This window comes from Pseudoliparis swirei, chromosome 24 (assembly GCF_029220125.1).
Source record: "Pseudoliparis swirei isolate HS2019 ecotype Mariana Trench chromosome 24, NWPU_hadal_v1, whole genome shotgun sequence".
Taxonomy (NCBI): Eukaryota; Metazoa; Chordata; class Actinopteri; order Perciformes; family Liparidae; genus Pseudoliparis; species Pseudoliparis swirei.
The window spans coordinates 19,513,376-19,534,418 of record NC_079411.1 but is presented as its reverse complement, the minus strand read 5'-3'; the positions used below and the strand labels follow the sequence as shown (position 1 = coordinate 19,534,418).

Genomic DNA, 21,043 nt, shown 5'->3' with positions numbered 1-21,043 from the left:
AGCATCACCAGTAACGAAAGACAAAGTCCCCCGTGAGCCACCACCCCCTCAGTGCTCTACATCTGAGACAATGGATGAAGGAAGTGTGTGTGTGTGTGTGTATGTCTGTAAGGGGTTAGAAGTAAGGGTCGGGGTGATGAAATGCAGTAAAGATCTGGGAAGTTGCTAACAAGCACATTGATTTTAGCTTAGAGGGGAACAACATGGAGACACAGTGCGAAGCAGCCAGACGAAGAGCAAGAGAAAATAAGGTGAAGAGACAGAAGGCAAGAGAGGAGGAGTGAGGAGAGGAGCTTTAAATCCTCTGGGGCCCAAGGTCTTTTTTTCGATTTGACATAATTTCTTGAATTCACTTTTTAAAAAGACACTTGCATACTCAAAGAATTGCAGAACAATCTCAGCTGTGTCTACAATGGAGCACCACTGTCTTCAGGCACAGTGCAAAGAGCTCATCAGACACTAAAGCTAAAAAGTTGAAATCCGATTTATTTAAATTCTTATTTAAAATCTCTTGTGAAAACAAAACTTTACTCACGTGGATGAACTGTTTTGGTACTGGAGATTGGTTTAGCAATGTCTTAGGTTCACAAAAGATGTGAAATATATGAATAAAATAGTAGATACATGTAAGAAATATCTAAAACCAAATTTTGTAATATCGTTTTTTGAGTAAACACTTTCTACTTTCACCAAATTTTAGAGGGACTGAAATAAAATGGTACTGATAAACGACTCCATACTACAGATCAAGCATCATGCAAATGAAAAATAAACTGTTTTAGCTTTCAGACTAAATATTTACGATATATTTTAGGCAGTATTTTTCCGAAGCATAAGGTGGGTAGGTCCTTGGTGATTTCCTAAGTGTTCATTGGTTAGTTTCCAACGAAATATTGACGAACACACGATTCCACAAATTACGTTGCAGGGCGGAGCTCGACACACATGTCACACGGCACGTCCAAGCTATTGACTCGCCGCGTGAATCACGTACGATGTCGTGAGAAGAAGGATGCGGAAGTAGAACGTCTACAGATTACTGAAACATCCAAAACATATTTCTGTGCCGTTTTACCACAGAGGTATAAATATAACGGTCGCGTAAACACCGTCCATGGACTCCAGAGGGTTTTCATGTCACATTAAGGGAGCTTTTTTGATGCATTCCATATCTATGGATACAACAGGGACGACACAACTAGAACCAATTGTCCAGTAAAAGACTACAAAACCCAAAGGTCAGCAGGGCTGCAGCCATTAAGCCCATGAAGGCGATGTGACACTTACATTCTTGAATCTGTGGTTATACTACATCAGGTGTCACTCGTAGGCAAACCGCGGTCCGGGATGGACCCGGACGCCAATGTTTAAGCGTGAGAATTTATCATTCCACGTAAAATAATGCTTTTACAACCAATGACTATCGAACGTATTATATCAACAGAATGCTATTTAGATATTAAGGAGGGAACTGTCCCTAGCCAGCTAATATCCCCCCCAAACAATTCTGGGTATGTCAAATTTAGATCCAAGTTGTTCCCATTAAGCAAATATTGTGTCTATGTATAAATACAGAACTGTGTTAGTTAAGTAATGGTGTTTGATTGCGATTGGAGCACAGAGTCAGCCCTTCTGCCGGATGTAATGTCTTCGCAACTGAGCACACACACACGTAAAGGGTTGAACTACCGTATAAGATCGGCTCATAGGCATCTTTCAATAAAGTACTGCAGATAAAGATGTGGCTGCTCTTCTTCATGCAGTCAAAATGATGCAGACGGAGCATATATTCACCATTCTTTTGCACGCTCTAGTTTTTTAACAAAGAGACAAGCTGACGCTCTATCTCACATACGAAACACACACACACACACATAACATTTCTCACAATTGATTAATGTTAATGTGCTGCAGCGACCTACCCAGAAGTCTTTCACAAGTTTCACACACCTCAGCATCTTCTCTCGAATAAAGAGATCGGATTCACCCTTGCCTTCATTACTCAAAATGGTGATATTTTTTAATGGGAGAGACTTCTCCCACGCTCTTACAGCAAAGCGAGCTTTACAATAATGTTTCCTCTCCAAATCTGCATAGTTTGTGTTGCACAGCAGTCAGCAGGAAGAGAAGACAAATTGAGGTTGTGATAATAAGATGAAAAAGCAACAATGTAAGGAAAGTGAGAACAACCTAATTGCGCAGAAGAAAAGAAAGCAAGATGAGTGTTTCACCAAAAGATGTGTGTCTGTCTGTGTGTGTTTGTGTGTGTGTGTGTGTTTGTGTGTGTGTATTCCTATCTGCTTTGGGCAGGTATAAGAAGGCAGCTCGCCACCAGCATGTGGGAGAGCAGCAGGTGAACCGAGGTCACCGGGTCCAGTCTCTCTACAGGTTCACTTTAATGATGGCAGAAAGGTGAGGGAGTCAGGTTGATGGGTTGTGATGGAGGGAGAAGATACATGGGGAGAGAGAGAGAGAGAGAGGGAGAGGGAAAGGGAGAGAGAATGAGAGAGACTTTGACTTTTCATGGACTTAACAGAAAAAAACAGAAACTGCTCATAAAAAAAGGAGCCCAGTAATCCCCACAACCACCCACAGATCCACATCTACTTGCTCATTCTTATATCTGCATCTCATTTCTGCATGTGAGGAAATGTGAGTTTTAGCTGAAGGTGTATTCGGAGAGGATTGCTGCAGTCGAGCCCACATTTCTAACTTAAAAATATGTTGACCTGGCACTTTCACACTCTTTTGAGATTCCCACACATATCATTTAACATCATCATAATACATTTAGTGCACTAATGTTGACAAACAATGAGAGCGAGAGAGCAAATTGTCACCAAAATAAACTGGAGACACTGTTGCAAGTAGGAAAAGGATTAAAAGAGTGCAAAATCTGAAGACCAATCCCATTTTAGAAGGCATTACATAACCTCAGTGGATGGCTCTTTTTGCATTAATCTCCATGGTTATGCAAGACATTTCTGGGGTTAATCGCTAGAATTACAGCAATGAGCTTATGATGCAAACAAGCTTTAGTTATTCTACAGCGCAATCCCGTGCTGAAGTTAGCACATGCACATCTCTCTTCCTGTGAAACTCTCAAGCAGGAGAGGTCTGCTCACCCGTTTGTAAGAACGATGAGAGAGGCTTGAAGCATCCTGGGGATTCACTGAAATGTAGACTTAATCAGATTTAAAGCAATTGAGATTATTGCGTTATGTGAATGACACACATCAAAAATAGTTTTTATGGAAAGGATGAAACTTGGAAGTGCAAAAGATTTGTGAGCAGATAGCCTTCATAGCCACTTTGAACTGTCGCTGTAACAACTGATAATGAACCATTATCTCGTCTACGAGTGACAAGGAAATGTCGGATGACATCATCTTTTGTGATGAAACACATGATTCGAAAACAGCGGCATTAACTGTAGCAGTAATACACAACACTACCATTGACTAATGATATTTCTATTGCAACTTCCTTCTGTAACAGGAGCACTAAACAGCAGCTACGACCAATAAAGCAACCAGTTCAGAGGGATAAAATAAGAGAAGGACACTTCAACTGACCAGAGGATTAGGTATACGTTGAGGTTAGATTTATGTTAGTCTGGGTTAAGGCTCCCAAATGTGACAACAAAACATCACTTAAGGACGTCAGAGCAAAGGAGATGTCGGCTGGTCAATGGGTCATATGAGAGCCCATCAAGGGCTTTGGGACACTTGGTCATTACCCGGGCACTCAAGTGCACAAAGGCCACTTTAGAGCCCTCTTTCTGCCTCAGATGTTAATATTCTACAGATCTTCTGTCGAATCACCACAGCAGCATGTTCATTTCAGGTGTAAATGAGTGTATAGAGTTAGGGGGAAATAAATAGAAACTAAAAGGCAGGTTCAATTGGGCCTTCGCATGAGCAGCGCCAGCTTTGACTGACATTTTATTGTGACTGTTGTGAACGGGTCCTTTTGCTAGTGCTGCTACAGTCTGCATGGGCTTTTATGTGACTTGAAGACTGAAATACAAAATACAGCTGCAACTATTCTGACTAGTCTGTCTGTGTCAGGTGACAAGTCAGGGTCTGAAAAGCGAGGTTAATAAGGAAGTGCTGGAAACGTACATCCCTTCAGGGGTGACTCCGCAAAAAGAATCCTGATTGTATAGTTTAATGAAGTCCATGAGAGAATGACGCTACTATCACTTGATTTATTACAAGCGTGTAGTTTATGTTCTCAATTGCTAGTTTCAAGTCTACTTGAATACAGCAGGATGTTCATTTAGTAAGTTATGTTCTCATTTAGAGTAAAATAGACAATGTATGGTTTAGGGCGGGGCTATCTTGTGATTGACAGGTCACGACTGCAGCGTTGTCCGGTCTGGGAGTTGCCTGTGTTTTCGTCAAATAACTTTTACCATTTTATTGTGTGTTGTTAGTTCATCGAAGTTTATTGTAACCGTTCTGGTCTCCTGCAAGTGTCTCAATAAGCGTTCCGTTTTACTCCAAAAACAAGATGGCGGCGGCCAAAATGCTGCCATCTCCAGGCTTCAAAACAACAGCCCACAAATCAATAGGTGACGTCATAGTGACTACGCCCACTTCTCATATAGAGTCTGTGATCTCTGTCCATTGATTCTTACAATATTGTACCGTTTTTTTGTTTGAACTTACATAAACACCGTTTCTGCTTGTGGGTGTTTAATGTGATGCGCAGCAGACAGGAGATGAAGAAACTGAGTTTCAGAAACATTACTAGACTGAAGAACACAAAGAAGCATTTTTCTTTAGTTCTCAAAAGAACACCAGCACTGAAAACCCTTCACACACACGTCAATGTAAGATTGCTGTCGACTTTGTGTCTGTCCAGTCCCACGATCCAATTATCAGCAAATCTCAAGGACAAAAGAGACCGGCACTTTTGGATTCCCTTCCCCTCCTCGAGCATTGACTGTTTCTGAGGTGTTGATTGGCTGTAACTTTGTGCCTTTCCACCTCCAACCCCAAAAGTCCCCAAGTCGGATCTCCATGGCAACTGAGACATTACCTGCCGTTGGGATGAGATTATAAGACTTGACACCTGAAGTTGGAGGCAGAGAAGGAGGCGGAGTGCACACGACAGCAAGAGCGAGTCACACAGGGCACAGACTGAGAATATAAAAGCTGTGAGTTTAAAGGGAAGAGAGGAGAGTATTAATTACAGACCCACTTTGAATCTAAGGAATATAATGATAATTTATTGGAAGAAATAGAAGACCTGCTGTTGAACATCTCAACCCCCCCCCCCATCCTTCTGGGTGACTTGAACATCCAGAAAGAGACGTTATCTGACCTGTTACTCTTACTGTCTTCCTTTGCTCTCCCACTCAGTCTCACCAGCCGGCATCCACCTCGACTACATTTCCCCCAGAACCTGCTCTACATCTAACCTCACTAACTCCACTTCATGTCTCTGACCACTTCTTCACCTCTTACTCTCCCTCACTCTCCGGAACTGACAAGCCGCCCACATCAACAGACTTTGCACATGTCCGTCTCAACATTTGCACCCTCTGTCCGTCCTCTCTGGCCTCCTCTGTTCTATCTGCCCTTCCTTCAACTGACTTATTCTCACTCATGCATCCTAACTCTGCCACAGACGCTTTCCTCTCGACTCTGTCTTCATCTCTCGATTCTCTTTGTCCCTTTGAGACGCGATCGGTTCGCAGGTCCTCCCCGGCTCCGTGGTTGTCTGACTCTCTGCGGCGAGAGAGCCACCATGCGAGCGTCGGAAAGGTAATGGAGAAAATCTAAACATGCAGACAACCAGCTCGCCTATAAATCTCCTCTCTCCTCCTTCTCTGCCTCTATCTCTGCAGCAAAAAGCTCTTTCTACCAAACAAAAATTACATCTTCTCTCTCTAACCCTAAAACGCATTTCTCTATCCTTTCCCACCTGCTTGACACCCCCCCCCCCCTGTCCCCCTCCTCCTTCCACCCTCCTACCAAGCCACTTTATAAACAAGATGACATTCATTCCTCCTTTACTAATCCATCTTCTATCACTACACTTCCATCAACTTCTTCTTCTTCATCCCCTTCGCTTTCCTCTTTCACGAGATGACACCCGATATAATATAAAAGGGTTCTCTGTAGAAGACACTCGGTGGGTTCTGGTTAGCACCATTTTCAAGGTGAAAAGCTTCTGGATAGAACCTTCAGAGAGGGTTGTGGGAGGCAGGGTTCTCGAGAGCAGATATGTTTGAAGGGGTTCCGGGTGAAACCTTTTTAAAAGGTTCGACCAGAAACCAAAAAGTGCTCTCCTATGAGGACAGGCCAAAGAACCCACACGGTTCTAGTGAGCATCTTTACTTCTCAAAGTACCCTGTCACAGTCCACATGGCGTGCCCAGAGTGTGCTATACTGCAAAAGGCCATATCTTCCTCTCCTGTGCCGGATTATGAAATGTTTCAGTATTACGGAGACTTCAATATTTCTCTTTACAGGATCAGGCACAAAGGTGCTGACCATCCACCGCCAGTGATCTGTACCCTTGAGTCTGTAATGAAGAGCAGACGGAGCTCCGTCTTTCCTCTTCCTCACACTAATACATTTCAGGTGCCTTGCCAATCTAATTGGCACCAAATTCAGCTTCATTTCCATCAAGCTGCTCGTTCAGGCCCCATTGTGAGGAATGCACACTCAGCAGAGACGGAGCGATGCAAAATAAACTGTATTGAATTAACTCGGGTTTGTGTGTGTGTGTGTGTGTGTGTGTGTGTGGGCAGGTGAATGGTGCAAATGAAATTTCTGCTCTGTGCAGAAATGAAGGACAGTACAAGATCCCATAACAAAGGGATGGCATTCATCAGGGAGGCTTCAAAAAAAGATAACCATTATTTGCATATTTGAATAACAAGCGCAAACTGCACGGATGCTAACTCAGCGCTTTGCGGTTCTCCCCTGTTCTCCCTCCTCTTTTCTCATCAGTCCATCCTCATGCACAGGGACACAGATAAGTCACAGAGAAAAGATAATATGAGTGAATGATTTCTCAATATGACCACGACACAACCAAGAGAGCACACACCACCGTAGATTTCAGTTTCACACATAAGTATACCGCTTCCATATGTTCCGGTTCTCATTTTGTTTTCTCTCTCAGACTTCTTCTTTGGGCCGAGGTATGTTAGTGTGCTCTGATCTCATGATCAGCCACCTCATAGTAGCACTGACTGGACACTACAAGTCAGGGTCTATGTTATACACAGTAACACCACCCCAGACCAAAGCATCCCCTATGTGGCCAATTACAGCTACCTCCTGCTTCCTCCTCAGACAGCTGCAACTCTCAGATGTAGCCGTCAGAGCAATTGTACCTCACACACACAAACACACACACAGTGGAATTGTGGAGGTGGATGGACCCTGGGCACTTTTTGGTCAGTTCAGTTTCCAGCGCTGGTCGGTCTTGCCTCAAAGAAAAGCAAAGAAATGTTTTTTTCTGGATCTGGACTCAACTTGCACTAAGCAGCGTCTTTCGGGCAAGTTGTGTCCGTGTGCGTGGTTTCCCGTTCGTCTCGGTCGGCCTGCTAGTCCAGATGGTCATCAGCGTTTCTCTGTGTGCCCGGCTACATCTTTGTGTGCCTTTGCGGACACATTATTTGGGACACATGAGGAACAAAGGACAAAGTGCAGTATGTACACACACATGGACAACACTGTGAAGAAGTCAGAGAAAGATATTATTTTGAAACTTTACAGGTGAGCCGTAAGAGACAGAATTATTTTGTAAGGCGTCTGAACTGAAATAGGACTGTAGTGGACCTCTTGTAGTTGCACCAAACGGGTTTTGAAGTAATTATTTACCGAAAACAACATCATAGGAAACTGTTTTAAGTCAGTACGTCTCTTTCTGTCGATCACACCAGCAGACAATAAATCAACATCGGCCATTTGTGAAGAAATAATGTGTTTATTGGGTTGCATATTGACCGTAGTTGACTGTGAACTCAAGGTTTTAGCACTTTAGGTTCCTTGTTTCTTTACTGGTGGAACGCAGCGATTGGATTGCATTTACTTGATGGGAATTGTTAGGTTGTAATAGTTTATTTTGATTCTGCACATGTACATAGAGGAAGTCTTATGCTTTAAATGAATACATATAGCACAATATTATAATAGGAAATATTAGGGAGAGTATTATTTATGACTGTATTATGACTTTATTGTGAAGCATTAGGAAAATACATTTTTTACTGTATTGACTATGTGATGATACAATGTGAATGGAAAGAGGTATTGTTTATATGTATGTTGCTTGGGGATGAATGTTAGTCAGGATTTCAGAAATGTCGAAGCCGGTTGAAGCCTGTGAAGTTACTTTAATCCGGAAAGTAACATACTGGACTTTTAATGTGAAGGGACTTTTTTCGTAAGCTGACCGGGAGTGACGTCGTGACCCGGGGTCGTGACGTTTGACCCCTCCTTTTTGATAACGGACTTTTAGCCAACGAGAAGGTGTTGCATGACTGAATAACAATGGACTACCTTTTGAGAATAGGTGATTGGCTGCTGACGACTAATATCTCTTTGTACTGGGAGGAATCGCTCTTTCGTTCTTGACCTGGGTCAGACAGCAACACTCGCAGCAACACTCGCTCGCAAAAAGTATGACAGCACAAATAAGTATTTTACAGCTCAATATGCCACACAGAGCTGAACACATTGTGTCCTCTTTTAAGTAGCATCTGCTTCCCCAGAATTTTCCGACATGTTTTCTTTGAGGTTCTCTAAACATTCGGCAAAGATCAAGAGAGACGCCACATATTTGTGGGGAACATGAAAGGCGGAGGAGACACTTTTTCTTTATACAATACAACTCCATGACAGCCAAACTGCATTCCCACCTTTGTTCAACCATAACTCTTCTTTTGTGTTATCTTACTGAAGGCAGGGGACCAAGGGGAAATGAAAGGTGTCAGAACGAGAAAAAAAATTGACAAGCCAAAAAAACAACAACAGAAAACCACTGCATCACCTTTTCTCTGTTCCACGTTACTGCAGCAAACCATGTGGAAAGATCGGGAGGCAAAGTTGACGTTGCCATTTCTCACACCAGTGTTTTTTAAGGGCCGAGTCCGGATCCGGAAAGCTGTTTGAAGAAAGATTAGACTGCTTCCCCAAGTAATCCAGAGCTCCAAGGTATTTTTCCCCATCCGAAGCCATTTCATGTGGCCAAGGTGGAGGACATAATTCATCACGCTTGTATGTTACATCGCGTTTCACAGTCGCCTTAAACACGTCGCCGCACGGTTTGTGAGAAAGGCCGGCGTTAAAAAGAAAGCTCCTGAGACACTACGGTTACTACGTACGCTCGGCCTAAAAAACGCTCCCGCCATCCATTCCCACCTGGGCTCGGCCTTGTGGATGTCCCCGATGTCTCGAAACTCATTTTTTTAAAAGAATAAAATCCCTCTCGATTTCCATACTCTCTCCTGCTCCCCGCAGAGGTGTTATACGTCTATAAAATGACTGCCGCAGGCTGGGGGGGGGGGGGGGGGATACAATACTTCTTCTGTGATTTGTGAGAGCTGTCTCAGGCAGTGCACAGTGGAAGGAGAGCACGGCGGGGTCTCTGTCGACATCATTATCTCGATCGATACTCTGTACCCGTGTCATTGCGGTGATCAACGGGGGCAGAGAGACAAAGACTGTTGGCCCAATCAAGGCTGAACGAAGACGTCGGCCATCTGCAGTCTGACTCAGTTGTGTTCTCAGACTCATACCTCTTCCGTATTCTACAGGTTCAGCCATCCGTCTCCACGGGAGCCTGACAACCTGCATGATTTATTCAGTCTCGACCATGAAGTAGATATTGCATCGACTGGACGAAACAAGCCAGAGGGATCTCGCCCAACAGGGTTGATTCACATCCACCCACCCGTCTGTGTGTGTGTGTGTGTGTTGGCTCTGTAGCTGTATCCGTCAGAAGAAACGTACAAGCGTGCTGACGCAGGGGATGGAAAGACACGGCGACGCAGTCGCCCCGAAAGGAAGCTGTGGAGTGCGTCGATACGGGATCGATGCAGCAACAAATAAATCAAACTTGAGGGCCCTCGTGCATACTCTTAAGTGGGAAAGTGGTGTAATTAGAGCGCAGGGCACTCTTGAACATTTCCAATAAGTGCACGCGCAGGAGCACGTTGATAACAGGAGGGTTGTAAAGTCATCATCGGTTTGTAGTCACAGCTGTCATCAGGTTCAATTTGTGGCATTTTTACAGTTAATTAAACATGAACATGTTAGAAATGGCCATTCTTTTTCCTTATAGCCTTGACCCAACCGATCCATAACTTATTTATTTTCATAGCAAACACGTTGCCTTGTCTGCATGATTCCTACATCGACGCAATGCTTTTTTTACACCAGTTTAGATTCAGAAGAAAAACACTGGTGCATCGGGTGAATGAGAAACAGCGTTTCAGCTGCTCCAAATATATATATATATATAAAAACGCTGACAAGTCAAATGCAGTTTACTCACCCCTGCAGCTCCTTGACGGACATGGAGATCTTGAGGTTATGTCCCAACACATGCAGCGCAGTGAGGATGTCGGCCCACTGGACCATCTCTCCCAGAGGACCGCCCTTCAGCACTTTGGGGCTGAACACATCTCCAGACTCCTCGGTGAGGAAGCCGACGTGGACCAGGATCTGAAGCAGGGACACGACGCGGCAGAGAGATTAGATACAAGTCAGCGTGGAGAAGCTCAACAACAAAAGCTCCACGTGAGAAGAACGTCGACTGTGATCAATACCGTAGGTGATGACGACATATTCAGATTTTCTTTAGAAGTAAAAACAAGTGACTGCCCATGTTCTACATCAGTGAAGGCACGTGTGGTAGGTAAGTGACTACAGTAAGAGGCTGGACTACAAACTGTGGCGGATTTGAATTTGACCTTGACTTGTTTTAGGGCAATGCCACAAATACCATCTATTAACTTTATGAGTACAATGTCATTATTACCGATGGAGATGATAACCAAAAGGAGTTGCAATTAACCGTACTTATACCTGTTTTAATAAGCAGGCATATGCTCCTGAATAACTTCCTCTGAGTAAAATATACCAAAAGCTTTAATTCAATTGATTTATTCACCATTCCTCATTATTTATATCTATTGAAGTTCACGGTGGTGCAGTGACTTATACACACACGATGCACAATGTCATAAAGTACATTTAATTTAATCTGATTCATATTATATCAGTTATGCGTGTGTGCGTACTGTACTGTATAAAGCTAAGCTCCTTGAAAGTTAAGCCTCTGCAGTGCAAACGCTTTTTAATGAGTTTGAGGATTAAAATCATTAGAATTTCAGACCCTTTCAACTGAAAATTATGGAAACTGAAAAGCAATTTTTGGAAATCCCCAAATGAATTACAGCCTTATGGTCCAATTGAAGAGCATGCGCGTGTCGAACACCGTCCTTATGGACAGCGCATGTCACATGACCGGATGCCCGTACACACAACTCATGTGGCACGCTCACAGGCACGTAATGGGGATCCTCTTTGTGTCGGACAACATCGTCTCACACACGTAAAGGAATTATCAGCGTTTACGTGTTGCACTATTGTACAACTCACGGGCTGCAGCCCCGTGGTGCGCGTCCACCTCGCCGCTGCAGAATTAGTGCAACCCACCGGGAAATGGGCAACACGTTGCCGTTCACCGCGGATTAGCCGCAGCCGCGTCCACACGCTGCTCTGCGGGCTAATCCGGATTAACCGGCGCAGCATCAACACCTCCATGCAACATACGCCATGAGTTCAAGGCCAACTGTGGGGCGTTTGCCAGAAAGTTTTGACGCCTATCCATCACAAAGTCTCTCCCTCCCTCCCCGTGTATCTAAGTGCATGCGTGTCCTGTGTTTGTACCCTGAAAGCTTTGAACTGTGGAGGTAATGATTAAAAGCCTCCAAGAGCTTCTCAGAAGCGTGCCGCAGTGCGCTCTTTCAATCCTCTCTTCCTGTCTTCACGAAGCCACATTAGCCACAATGCACTAATGTTTGAAGGTCACCGTATATGGCCACACAACAAACACGCACACGCACTTGCACCGACACACATCACACATTCTATGATCCTGCCGAAGATTAAGTCTGAATAACGGAGAGGGAGAAGACGGAAAGACCCAGAGGATATTTTATATTTTCTCATTTAACCCATAAGAGCCATTTCTGACAATAGTGTTGAATATCTCTGACATTTGGCTTTACTTGTAAACCTTCTGTATTCATCATTTAATTAATATAACATAATTTTTTTTGTTTAAATTTGTTTTCATATGCATTGAATTGAAACATATACAATATATTAGCTAAATATCATTAAATCAGCTAAATTAACTGAGCAGATTGTAATTATGTTTCTTATTGTGCGTATGTCACAACGATATATTTATCTGATTTGTTTTATATCAATATATTCAAGAAATGTGTCCACAGCAGGTCCAATATAATAAAGTACATGTTATTTAAGCACTATCATTTCTATATAGGTGAATATTACCGAAAGCAACGGAGAAAATTGCTTTTTAAACTGAGCTTGTTGTGTCAGATGTCTCACAACCGGGAGCAGACATCCTGGAAATGTTGTGATGGGAACTCAAAATCACATGACCTGTCACATGACCCACCAAGATGTTTTGTAGGTGTCACTTAGGGACTTCATGAGGGATCAAGGATAAAGCTGTATAAGGAAAGATTAAAAGGACGTGTGACACCTGTGTCACTGTTGGTCCTTATGGGTAGAAATATATATATAAATATATATTTATATATATATTATATTTATATATAAATATTTATTTATATATATATATATAATGAAGGAAGGTTCTTTTGTATTCCATCTGAAGACATCTAGTTCAACTGCTCGCGTCATCCCACTGAGGTTAACGCGTACCAACTGTGTGGACTGTGGCGTGTATGCTCGGCACAGTCAAGCTCCAGTGAGACTCCAGCTGGTGTGAAAAATCCCCTGATTTAATAAGCCTGCTCTATTAACTTCTGCCTCATAAAAAAAGATAAGTGAAATTGAATTACAGTTTAGGTGGCAGATGGCAAGAGTAGGGCTGCAACTAACGATTATTTTGATAATCGATTAATCGGTTGATTATTTTATTGATTAATCGATTAATCGGATAAAAATACAAACAAACTTTCATTTTCAACCCTTTATTCAAAACAGGGTGCGTACGGCCATGGAAAACCTGGAAAAGTCATGGAATTTTTAAATGGCTATGAGCAGGCCTAGAAAAGTAATTGAAAAAAAATAAAATCCCAAAATATTTGGAAAAGTAATGCAAATTTGTTTCATTCAAATGTTAATTTACACGGTATATATACGGTATGCTTTGGAATTCTCATTGTTAGTTTAAATACTACATCTTCTCACTTTGTCATGTATAGACAGAGTTTTCACAACATGTTTAATCATGGAAATGTGGTTTAAAGTCATGGAAAGATCCTGGAGATCCACTGGTCACCATGGTGATGAACCCGTCACAAACAGACTGACAGCTTTCCTCTCCTGAGCAGTGGTCCCCATGTGGCCCCGCCCCCTGAACAATATCAGAGACGCGTTCCGATTTATTATTTTTTTCACCTGGCCCGCTGCCGTTGAGATTGCAGTGAGACGCGGAAAAAATGTGAAGTGGTGCTCTTCGCAATAAAACATCTTTGATGGGACGTGTCGCGTCTCGGCCAATCAGCGTTCAGATGTTGACAGCGTTTGGGAAGTTAGTTTAGCTTGAATGTTAGCCCGCTACATCTGCTGCTGTCACGCTGCACGGTGTAGCGATACTAATGAAGTACCCGTACGTTAAAAACGATGTGATTTAGCATATTTTTAGTATCGATACTAAATTAAAAGAGCGATCAGAGCGCACGCGCTGCTCCGCTCCATTAAATGTTGTCTGCACGCGCAGCGCTCACACAGCGAGTGGCGTCGTGGCTTATCTCCGTTGCCTTTCTCCGTGGAAAAATATTTTCCGCTGTCCGCCACGGAATAAATAACCACGTTTTCTACGTTATACTCTTGTGGAAATGCCACACACGTCGTGACATGTAGCGCCCTGGTGTCTGGGTTCATAACGTCACCCGGAGGCGCACTCAGCTCCGTGAATGTCTCCGACTACGTGAATGACTTCCGCATCCAGCGCCACGTGAGCAGCAGCAGCCAATTAGATTCATCAACAGAGGAGCAGCTCAGCGCTGATTGGCTCTCACAACGCAGCGTTCTCTCCTCTCCTCTGCCTCCGCTCTCGTTTCTCCTGCGCCGCTCTGCGCTCAACTCAACTTTGTTTATACTCCGTGATTTATTGAGCGCCGTAATAATCGCGTGACACAACGAATCGATAATGAAATTCGTTGCCAACTATTTTAATAATCGATTTTTATCGATTTTATCGATTCGTTGTTGCAGCCCTAGGCAAGAGTGAGAATTTGTGGCGCCGGTGCTGTGCACTCTGCTGGCTTGGTGGCGGGTCGGCGCCGGCGAGAGCGCGTCGCGCAAACACCGGCGACCGCATGAAGATGGAGGCGGATTTCACCGACTGGCAGCAGCACAAGAAACACTGCTGATAAATAAGTATGGGAAATATCACACCGTGGCGGCAGAGCTGAATAACGCTTGAATTGGATTTGAGGAATCTGGCATCCACACACAAATGAAAAGTTAATGGGGAGAGAGGTAAGGGTACTTAACGGGACCTGGCAACTTGCACCTGGGTGGGGGGATTCCACTCTGTGTAAGAGGAAGTATTTATCTCCATTTGCAAGTGTTAATTCCCCCGCATGGGACCGGGATTCGAGTGGAGCTCAATGACACATATCAGAGCGGCGCTGGAGGACTAACCTTGATATCACAGAGGAGCATGGACGGATTAAGAAACCACGGGCCCCCCCCCCCCCCCCCTAAAAAAAAAACATGTAAAAAATAAAAATAAAAATAAAACATTTGTAAACATCGCTAACAAAACAGTCCGTATGGAGCAACGATACCGGAGCTGAGCAGACAACATAACGCAAATTATATGACCAAGGCATGAATGACTTAAGCCTAGCATATACCGGCTGTGGCGCATCGTGTCATATCATCATATCAATACAAAGTTAATAACAGCGACTTCACGCAGAGGCTCTGGATTAGGGGCCCCCTGAGCTCATGGGCCCCTGGTGCCGGTAGGCTCGTTCAGTAATCCATCCCTCAGTGGGACTATTGGGGCCCTGTTACTGACATGAATGACTTCAGCCTAGCATATAGCGGCTACGGCGCATCGTGTCATATCATCATATTCATATCAATACAATGTTAATAACAGCGACGTCACGCGTGGAGGCTCAGGCGCAGGGGCCCCCTGAGCTCATGGGCCCCTGGGCCTGGGCCCGGTAGGCCCGTTGGTTAATCCATCCCTGCAGAGGAGGAATCAAGAGCCAGAGAGGAGAGGGAAACTAGCGTGCGTGGGCTTTCCGTGTTTTATCACGCGGGAAATCGGCAGGAAATGAAGATGAACGGGGGACAGGAGACACGCGACGAGAAGTCGCCGACTCGGAGGCCAAAGCCGCACCTCCTCATAAACTCCTGGATTGCCAGCTCAGGAACCCGATCTGACAACAGAGAGCGCAGCTCTTCATGCAGCGGGCTTACGGCTCCCCCAGATGGTGTGTGTCTGAGTGTGTGTGCGCCGATGGGTGTTGCATTCTTCCTGTGTTTTTTGTCAGTGAACTCTGCGCGTGGATGCTCGGTTCCTTCGGGGGATGCTACTCTCCACTGCTCGCGTCCCGCGGGGATCGAGAACCGAAGACCTGCCGAAACCCGCTGGGACCGACGGCCGGGCGCCATGGCAACACTCTCTTGCTCAAATCTCTCGCTCACCTTTTTACGACGTGGCGTTCATGCGCCAAACACTTTCATATAAAACAAGGACGTTTCATGTAATGTGTCAAATCCTTGAAAAGTCCTTGGCGCGCAGATAATACGGCAGGAGAGCAGAAGTGGCTCTCAAGTATGTGCTCCCACTTGCTCTTCCCCACGCATCACTAACTAGCTAACGACAGAGGAATGCTAATGCTCGTTTCAGCATCTGTTAACGCAAGACATGGCGTGTGTGTGTGTGTGTGTGTGTGTGTGTGTGTGTGAGACCCGGTTTGCTCGTGCACTGTGGCCCTGATGAAGGTCACAGCTGTCCGATGGAAGGCCACGGGTGGCGACGCAAGCTGGCTCTGCCAACCGTCGCTACCCCACCCTTAGTTTCACCTTCTCCGTCACCCTGCGGTTCAACTCTCTCCGGACCGGCTCTCCCCCTCTTTATTTCTCCTCACGTCTTCTATTTTTACTTTTTCTTATCTCCCTCCATGCTCCCCACTTCCCCTTCCACATCCCAGTAATCTCCTATTCTGTCTGTACTTCATCAGCTGGAGGTGAATTAACTCTCAAGAGGGCCGGCACGGGGAGCGCTATATATATATATATATATATATATATATATATAAATGATTATTATTATTATTATAGAAGGGAAATTAGGCGTTTGCCACGTGCTGACAAACACACTCCATGTGTGCGCTCGTGGAGTTGCCGCAGGCGCACACAAAAGTCGCTTTCTGAGACGCTCGGGCCGACTCCAGACTGTGGACAGCTGTGGCTGCGCCGCCACGGGGTGAGGTCAGCGTCCTTGAATCTGCGCCGTCAACTCTTAAAAAGCGTCTCAAGTCTGAGCTGAATATGTCCGCTGTGATATCTCCAAGAAGAAAAACGGGAGAGCCACGTTCTAAAGGCTGAATGAGAGCACCCGGGCTTTTGATTGAGTTTGATAACGGCACAAACGGAGCTTGCTTTGAAAGTGAAGTGCAGCAAAAGGGTTGATAATATTCATCCGGAGCTCCACGATCACAGGAAATAGGCAGATTAATCAGAAAAATAAGAGATTTCCGAGAATAGTTCAGGCATTCAGCGCGGCAGCCTGCATATCGAATCTCTCGAACGTCTAGCTCTCAACTTGACTTAAGAATTACATTTCTCAAAGTTTCCGCTGTCACTATGCACACACACACACACACACACACACACACACACACACACACACACCCTCCTCTCCCGTCATTGCATCTGCCACTGAGAGATCAAAAGAACCATCCTGCTTTCTCCCTCTCTCCATCCTCTTCTCCCTGAACGCTTACCTCTCTGCTCTGCTAATTTATTCTTTCTCTGAGTAAACATCCACTCGGCTCACAATCAAATCAAAGCCAAACAAGGAAACAGAACTGAACCAACAGAAACCCCGTCGGAATGGTAAAGACTGCACACTCCAGCAGAATGCTAACGTGGCCACTGGTCGCGAGGGATTGTGCGACCGACACCGGTGAGGCGAGTGCAGGGCCACAGTCGACTCACATCAGACGATGTTTTTACCGAGGTCAGAGTTCATTAACATCAAACAGAGGTCTCCTTTTTAATTTGGAAAGTGAGCGTTTTTTCCTTCCATAATGAACAGGAATGTGCCCACGTGGGAGGAGGGGGATAATTGCAAAATGGTGAATGTGACCGGGACAGACGGAGATTTAATTTTCAAATAAAATGTCTGTGATTCTGTCCTCGGCTTTTACTGCAACGATATCCAATTATCAATCACCTACACACCTATACACACACACACACACACACACACACACACACACACACACACACACACACACACACACACACACACACAGACCCTTTCCCTCCCATTTCTAATTATTGTGATAAACTGCTTTTGACGGGGAAGTCTATGACCACCAGGACATCTGCGGCACGCTGTGAAGCTTTATAGACTGTTACAGCAGCCATGATGGAGGAAGACAAACCCCGTCAGTGCACTGCGAGTGAGGAACACATCCATCTCAGATACGGAGGACTATTTACACCCATGTTAACGTATTTTGGAGGGTAATGGAGGCAAATTGACTTCATGGGGAGAAGGAGCAGGATGTGGCGCTCAATCTTCCCCCTGACATGAACTCATTCATTCGTTCCTCACTATTTTCTTAACCAGGAGATTATGAGCCGAATCAGAGCAGGGCATGACATGTGACAGGGAGGGAGGGAAAGATATTACATGCGTAAAAAAATACGTTGCGAAAATGTTATTACATATTGCTTTCGTTGACATTTAGAGAAGCCTTGAAACTTCCCCTTTATTGGTTATATCTTTAAAAAAAAAAATGTAATGAAAAAAAACCAACATCCACAGGCACCTCTTGTCCATCCTTCTCATCTTATCTCTCCGGCGCATAATTGGTGTTTCATTATAATCCCAATAGTTGGTAATCATAATTCTCTCTCTCTCTCTCTCGCGCAGGAAACAGTCCATGCTGCACTGCTTCTATACATTCATATATTTAAGTGTGCAGCTTTGAGTCGTATCTTTGTACGGTTACATAAAGACACCATTTCTGCAAGAAAAATTCAGACATGCATCAATGGACGACAACCTATCATTACCTCCTCTAGCGTTTGACTCCTACCACCCTTCAAAGTGAGAACCCTCAAGAAGAAGCTAATAAAGGCCTTTCATGCCAATCTGCTCGAGTGTCTGCCGTGCCTTCGATCCTTGAATTCAAATGCTTTGAGCTAACCTTGAATCTTCCATTTAACTGATCGACATGTGTCCATCACTTTGACTCTTGTACTTCTCTGTGCTTGTCTTGCTGTAGCTTTTTTAAATAGACTCTTAACAATTCACTGTTGTCAAATTGATGTGTATTGAAACGCGCCTAACGCCCGACAAGCTCTCGACCTCTTTGTAATCTCAAAGTCTTTCTCAGGTGCACTTTTGCATAAAGGCATGACACAACTTTTTAAAAATGCGGTGTTGTGAATGATTTACATCCTCGGCCACTCGGCTAGGTGTTGGAGAAGATCCTGTTCCTCACTCGCTTTAACAACGAGATTCCAGGCCGTTTGTATCGTTGGGTGAGGTTCCCGTTTAATTACAGTTCCCTACTGACAATACAACTGTATACATATTTACTTCCTGGTCTCCCTCTGGTGTGTCTTGCTTGTGGTAAATACCTTTCCATCACCCATACAATAATAATAATAATAATAATAATACGTTTATTTATATAGCACCTTTAAAAACAAAGTTTACAAAGTGCTCTAAAGAGAGTCAAGGCAAAACAAATAGAATAGTAAGATAAAAAAATTCAATTAAAAACAGACAAACTAAATTAGGGGAACCAAAGATCTGCATAAAAGGACGACATCACTTAAAAGCTGTTCAATAAAAACGGGTTTTAAGAAGTGATTTAAACGAAGTTACTGATTCTGCGAGTTCCAAAGTCGAGGGGCTCCAACGGCAAAAGCACGGTCACCCTTTGATTTAAGCCTTAAACTTAAGATTGTTACCTATTTCAGTTTCACCTGTGCCCCAATTATAAAGTACCTGCCACACTAATACACACTGCCCCCCCCCCGTGGTCAACCTGAGATCGGCTCCACACTCAAACCTAATACACAGACATAATGGCTCCATCATGTGGTATTAATTATCGCCGAAGCACCCATCATGTTTCACAGTTGAGAGAATAATCACTTCCTCTCCCCTCCTTCGCTCACCTTCTTCTGGTCCCTCCAGCGTTGCTCCAGCGTGGCATCCAGGCGGTTGGCGGCCGTCGCCCACTGCTGCGCCAGGCGGCGGATTCTTCGCTTCATGAAGCTGAGGGACTCCTTTCCTGCCCCGACTTGGTCCAGCAGCACGGAGAGGTCAGTGCGGAAGGCAGCCTGGTCAATGGAATGGAAGTAAAAGAAGGGATGGAGAGAAGTGGCGAGAAAGCGTGAGAATGTCGTAAACAGATACCAGTCATTTGAAATGTTGCACCAGCCACGTGGGTGTTGATCTCCAGCGTGTCGCTACGCTCGTGGCTTACCTCTTGGTATGGAAGAGTCAATGGATCCACCACTTTGGGCTAGACTGTAATATGTCAACAACTAACAGATGGATTCTAATGAAATCAAATGTAGATATCTATGGTTCCCAGGGGATAAATCACATAGACTTTTACTCTAGCGCCACCTGCAGGTCGACCTTTCTGTCCAATGTCTGCTGGACAGGTTATCATGGGATTTGTTGCAGACATCCAAAGGCTTTTTTCAACTTTGAAGTTTATCTGATGTTTCACATCTGGCCTGTGTGACATCCTCATAGAGCCGTTAGCATGACTTTCGAGTTTTACTTTAGTCTTTTATTTGCTAGATTGGGCAAGTAATATTGGAGAAATAAGAGATTAAAACATGTATCCAACCGTAAAACCCCACCCAAGTGATGCCAGCTCTTTTCCTATATAAGTAGCGAGCATAATTAGCTCCTACGTTTCCGAAATGTAGAGCGGAAGTCGCCAAGTTGGCAGCACCTCTCTTCATGCCTCCGCCCAAAGCTACTCCCTTCAACACAACATAATGTACGTAAACAACAAACATGGCTGTTGCTAGTGCAGTCGCGCCCCACAGGGAGGTAGCCCGTCCAATCATTTCATCTGGCCCAAAGGGCTAAACACATGGGACACTGGACTTCTTTTCTTCTTCTTTTTTTGACATCTATTTATTGATTGCTGTTGGGATGTGAAGAGCTTTTCAACAAATATAACAAAGAGTTTTCAAAAATACATTATCCATTCTGGCGCCTTAAAACACAGCAGAAAGCAAGTCAAAGAAAAGATGTGAAAGAAGAGCGGGTCATTCGCTGCTTTCAGAACACCAGTGGATGCAACCTGTGCGATGGTTATCTGTTTTCTCTGCAAATGCAGGTGAAACACTTACTGAAAGATTTTCTTTTGAAAATACAGTATTCAGAGGCTGGCTTTAGTTTCCCCTGTCAAAGAAAAACAGCATGTATTTTCTAACTAATGCTCTCAACACTATATAAACACAAAATATATTTTCTCCTCCGAGAAAAACCTTGTCTCTGCCCTTTTTGTGTGCAAGATAGAGGAAGAATTCATTTGGATTTGGGT

At 44.3% G+C, this 21,043-nt stretch overlaps 1 protein-coding gene across 1 annotated transcript in view; it reads right to left on the bottom strand.

Moving 5' to 3' along the window:
• Positions 1–21,043, bottom strand: part of LOC130189894 (alpha-1,6-mannosylglycoprotein 6-beta-N-acetylglucosaminyltransferase B-like) — a 128,111-nt gene that overhangs the window by 44,420 nt on the left and 62,648 nt on the right. Inside the window, exons 8-9 of the mRNA XM_056408889.1 lie at positions 19,650–19,814; positions 10,525–10,694 (exon numbers count right to left, since the gene is read on the bottom strand). Of these exons, the coding sequence (XP_056264864.1) occupies positions 10,525–10,694; positions 19,650–19,814 (335 nt within the window). The remainder of the gene's footprint in view (positions 1–10,524; positions 10,695–19,649; positions 19,815–21,043) is intronic.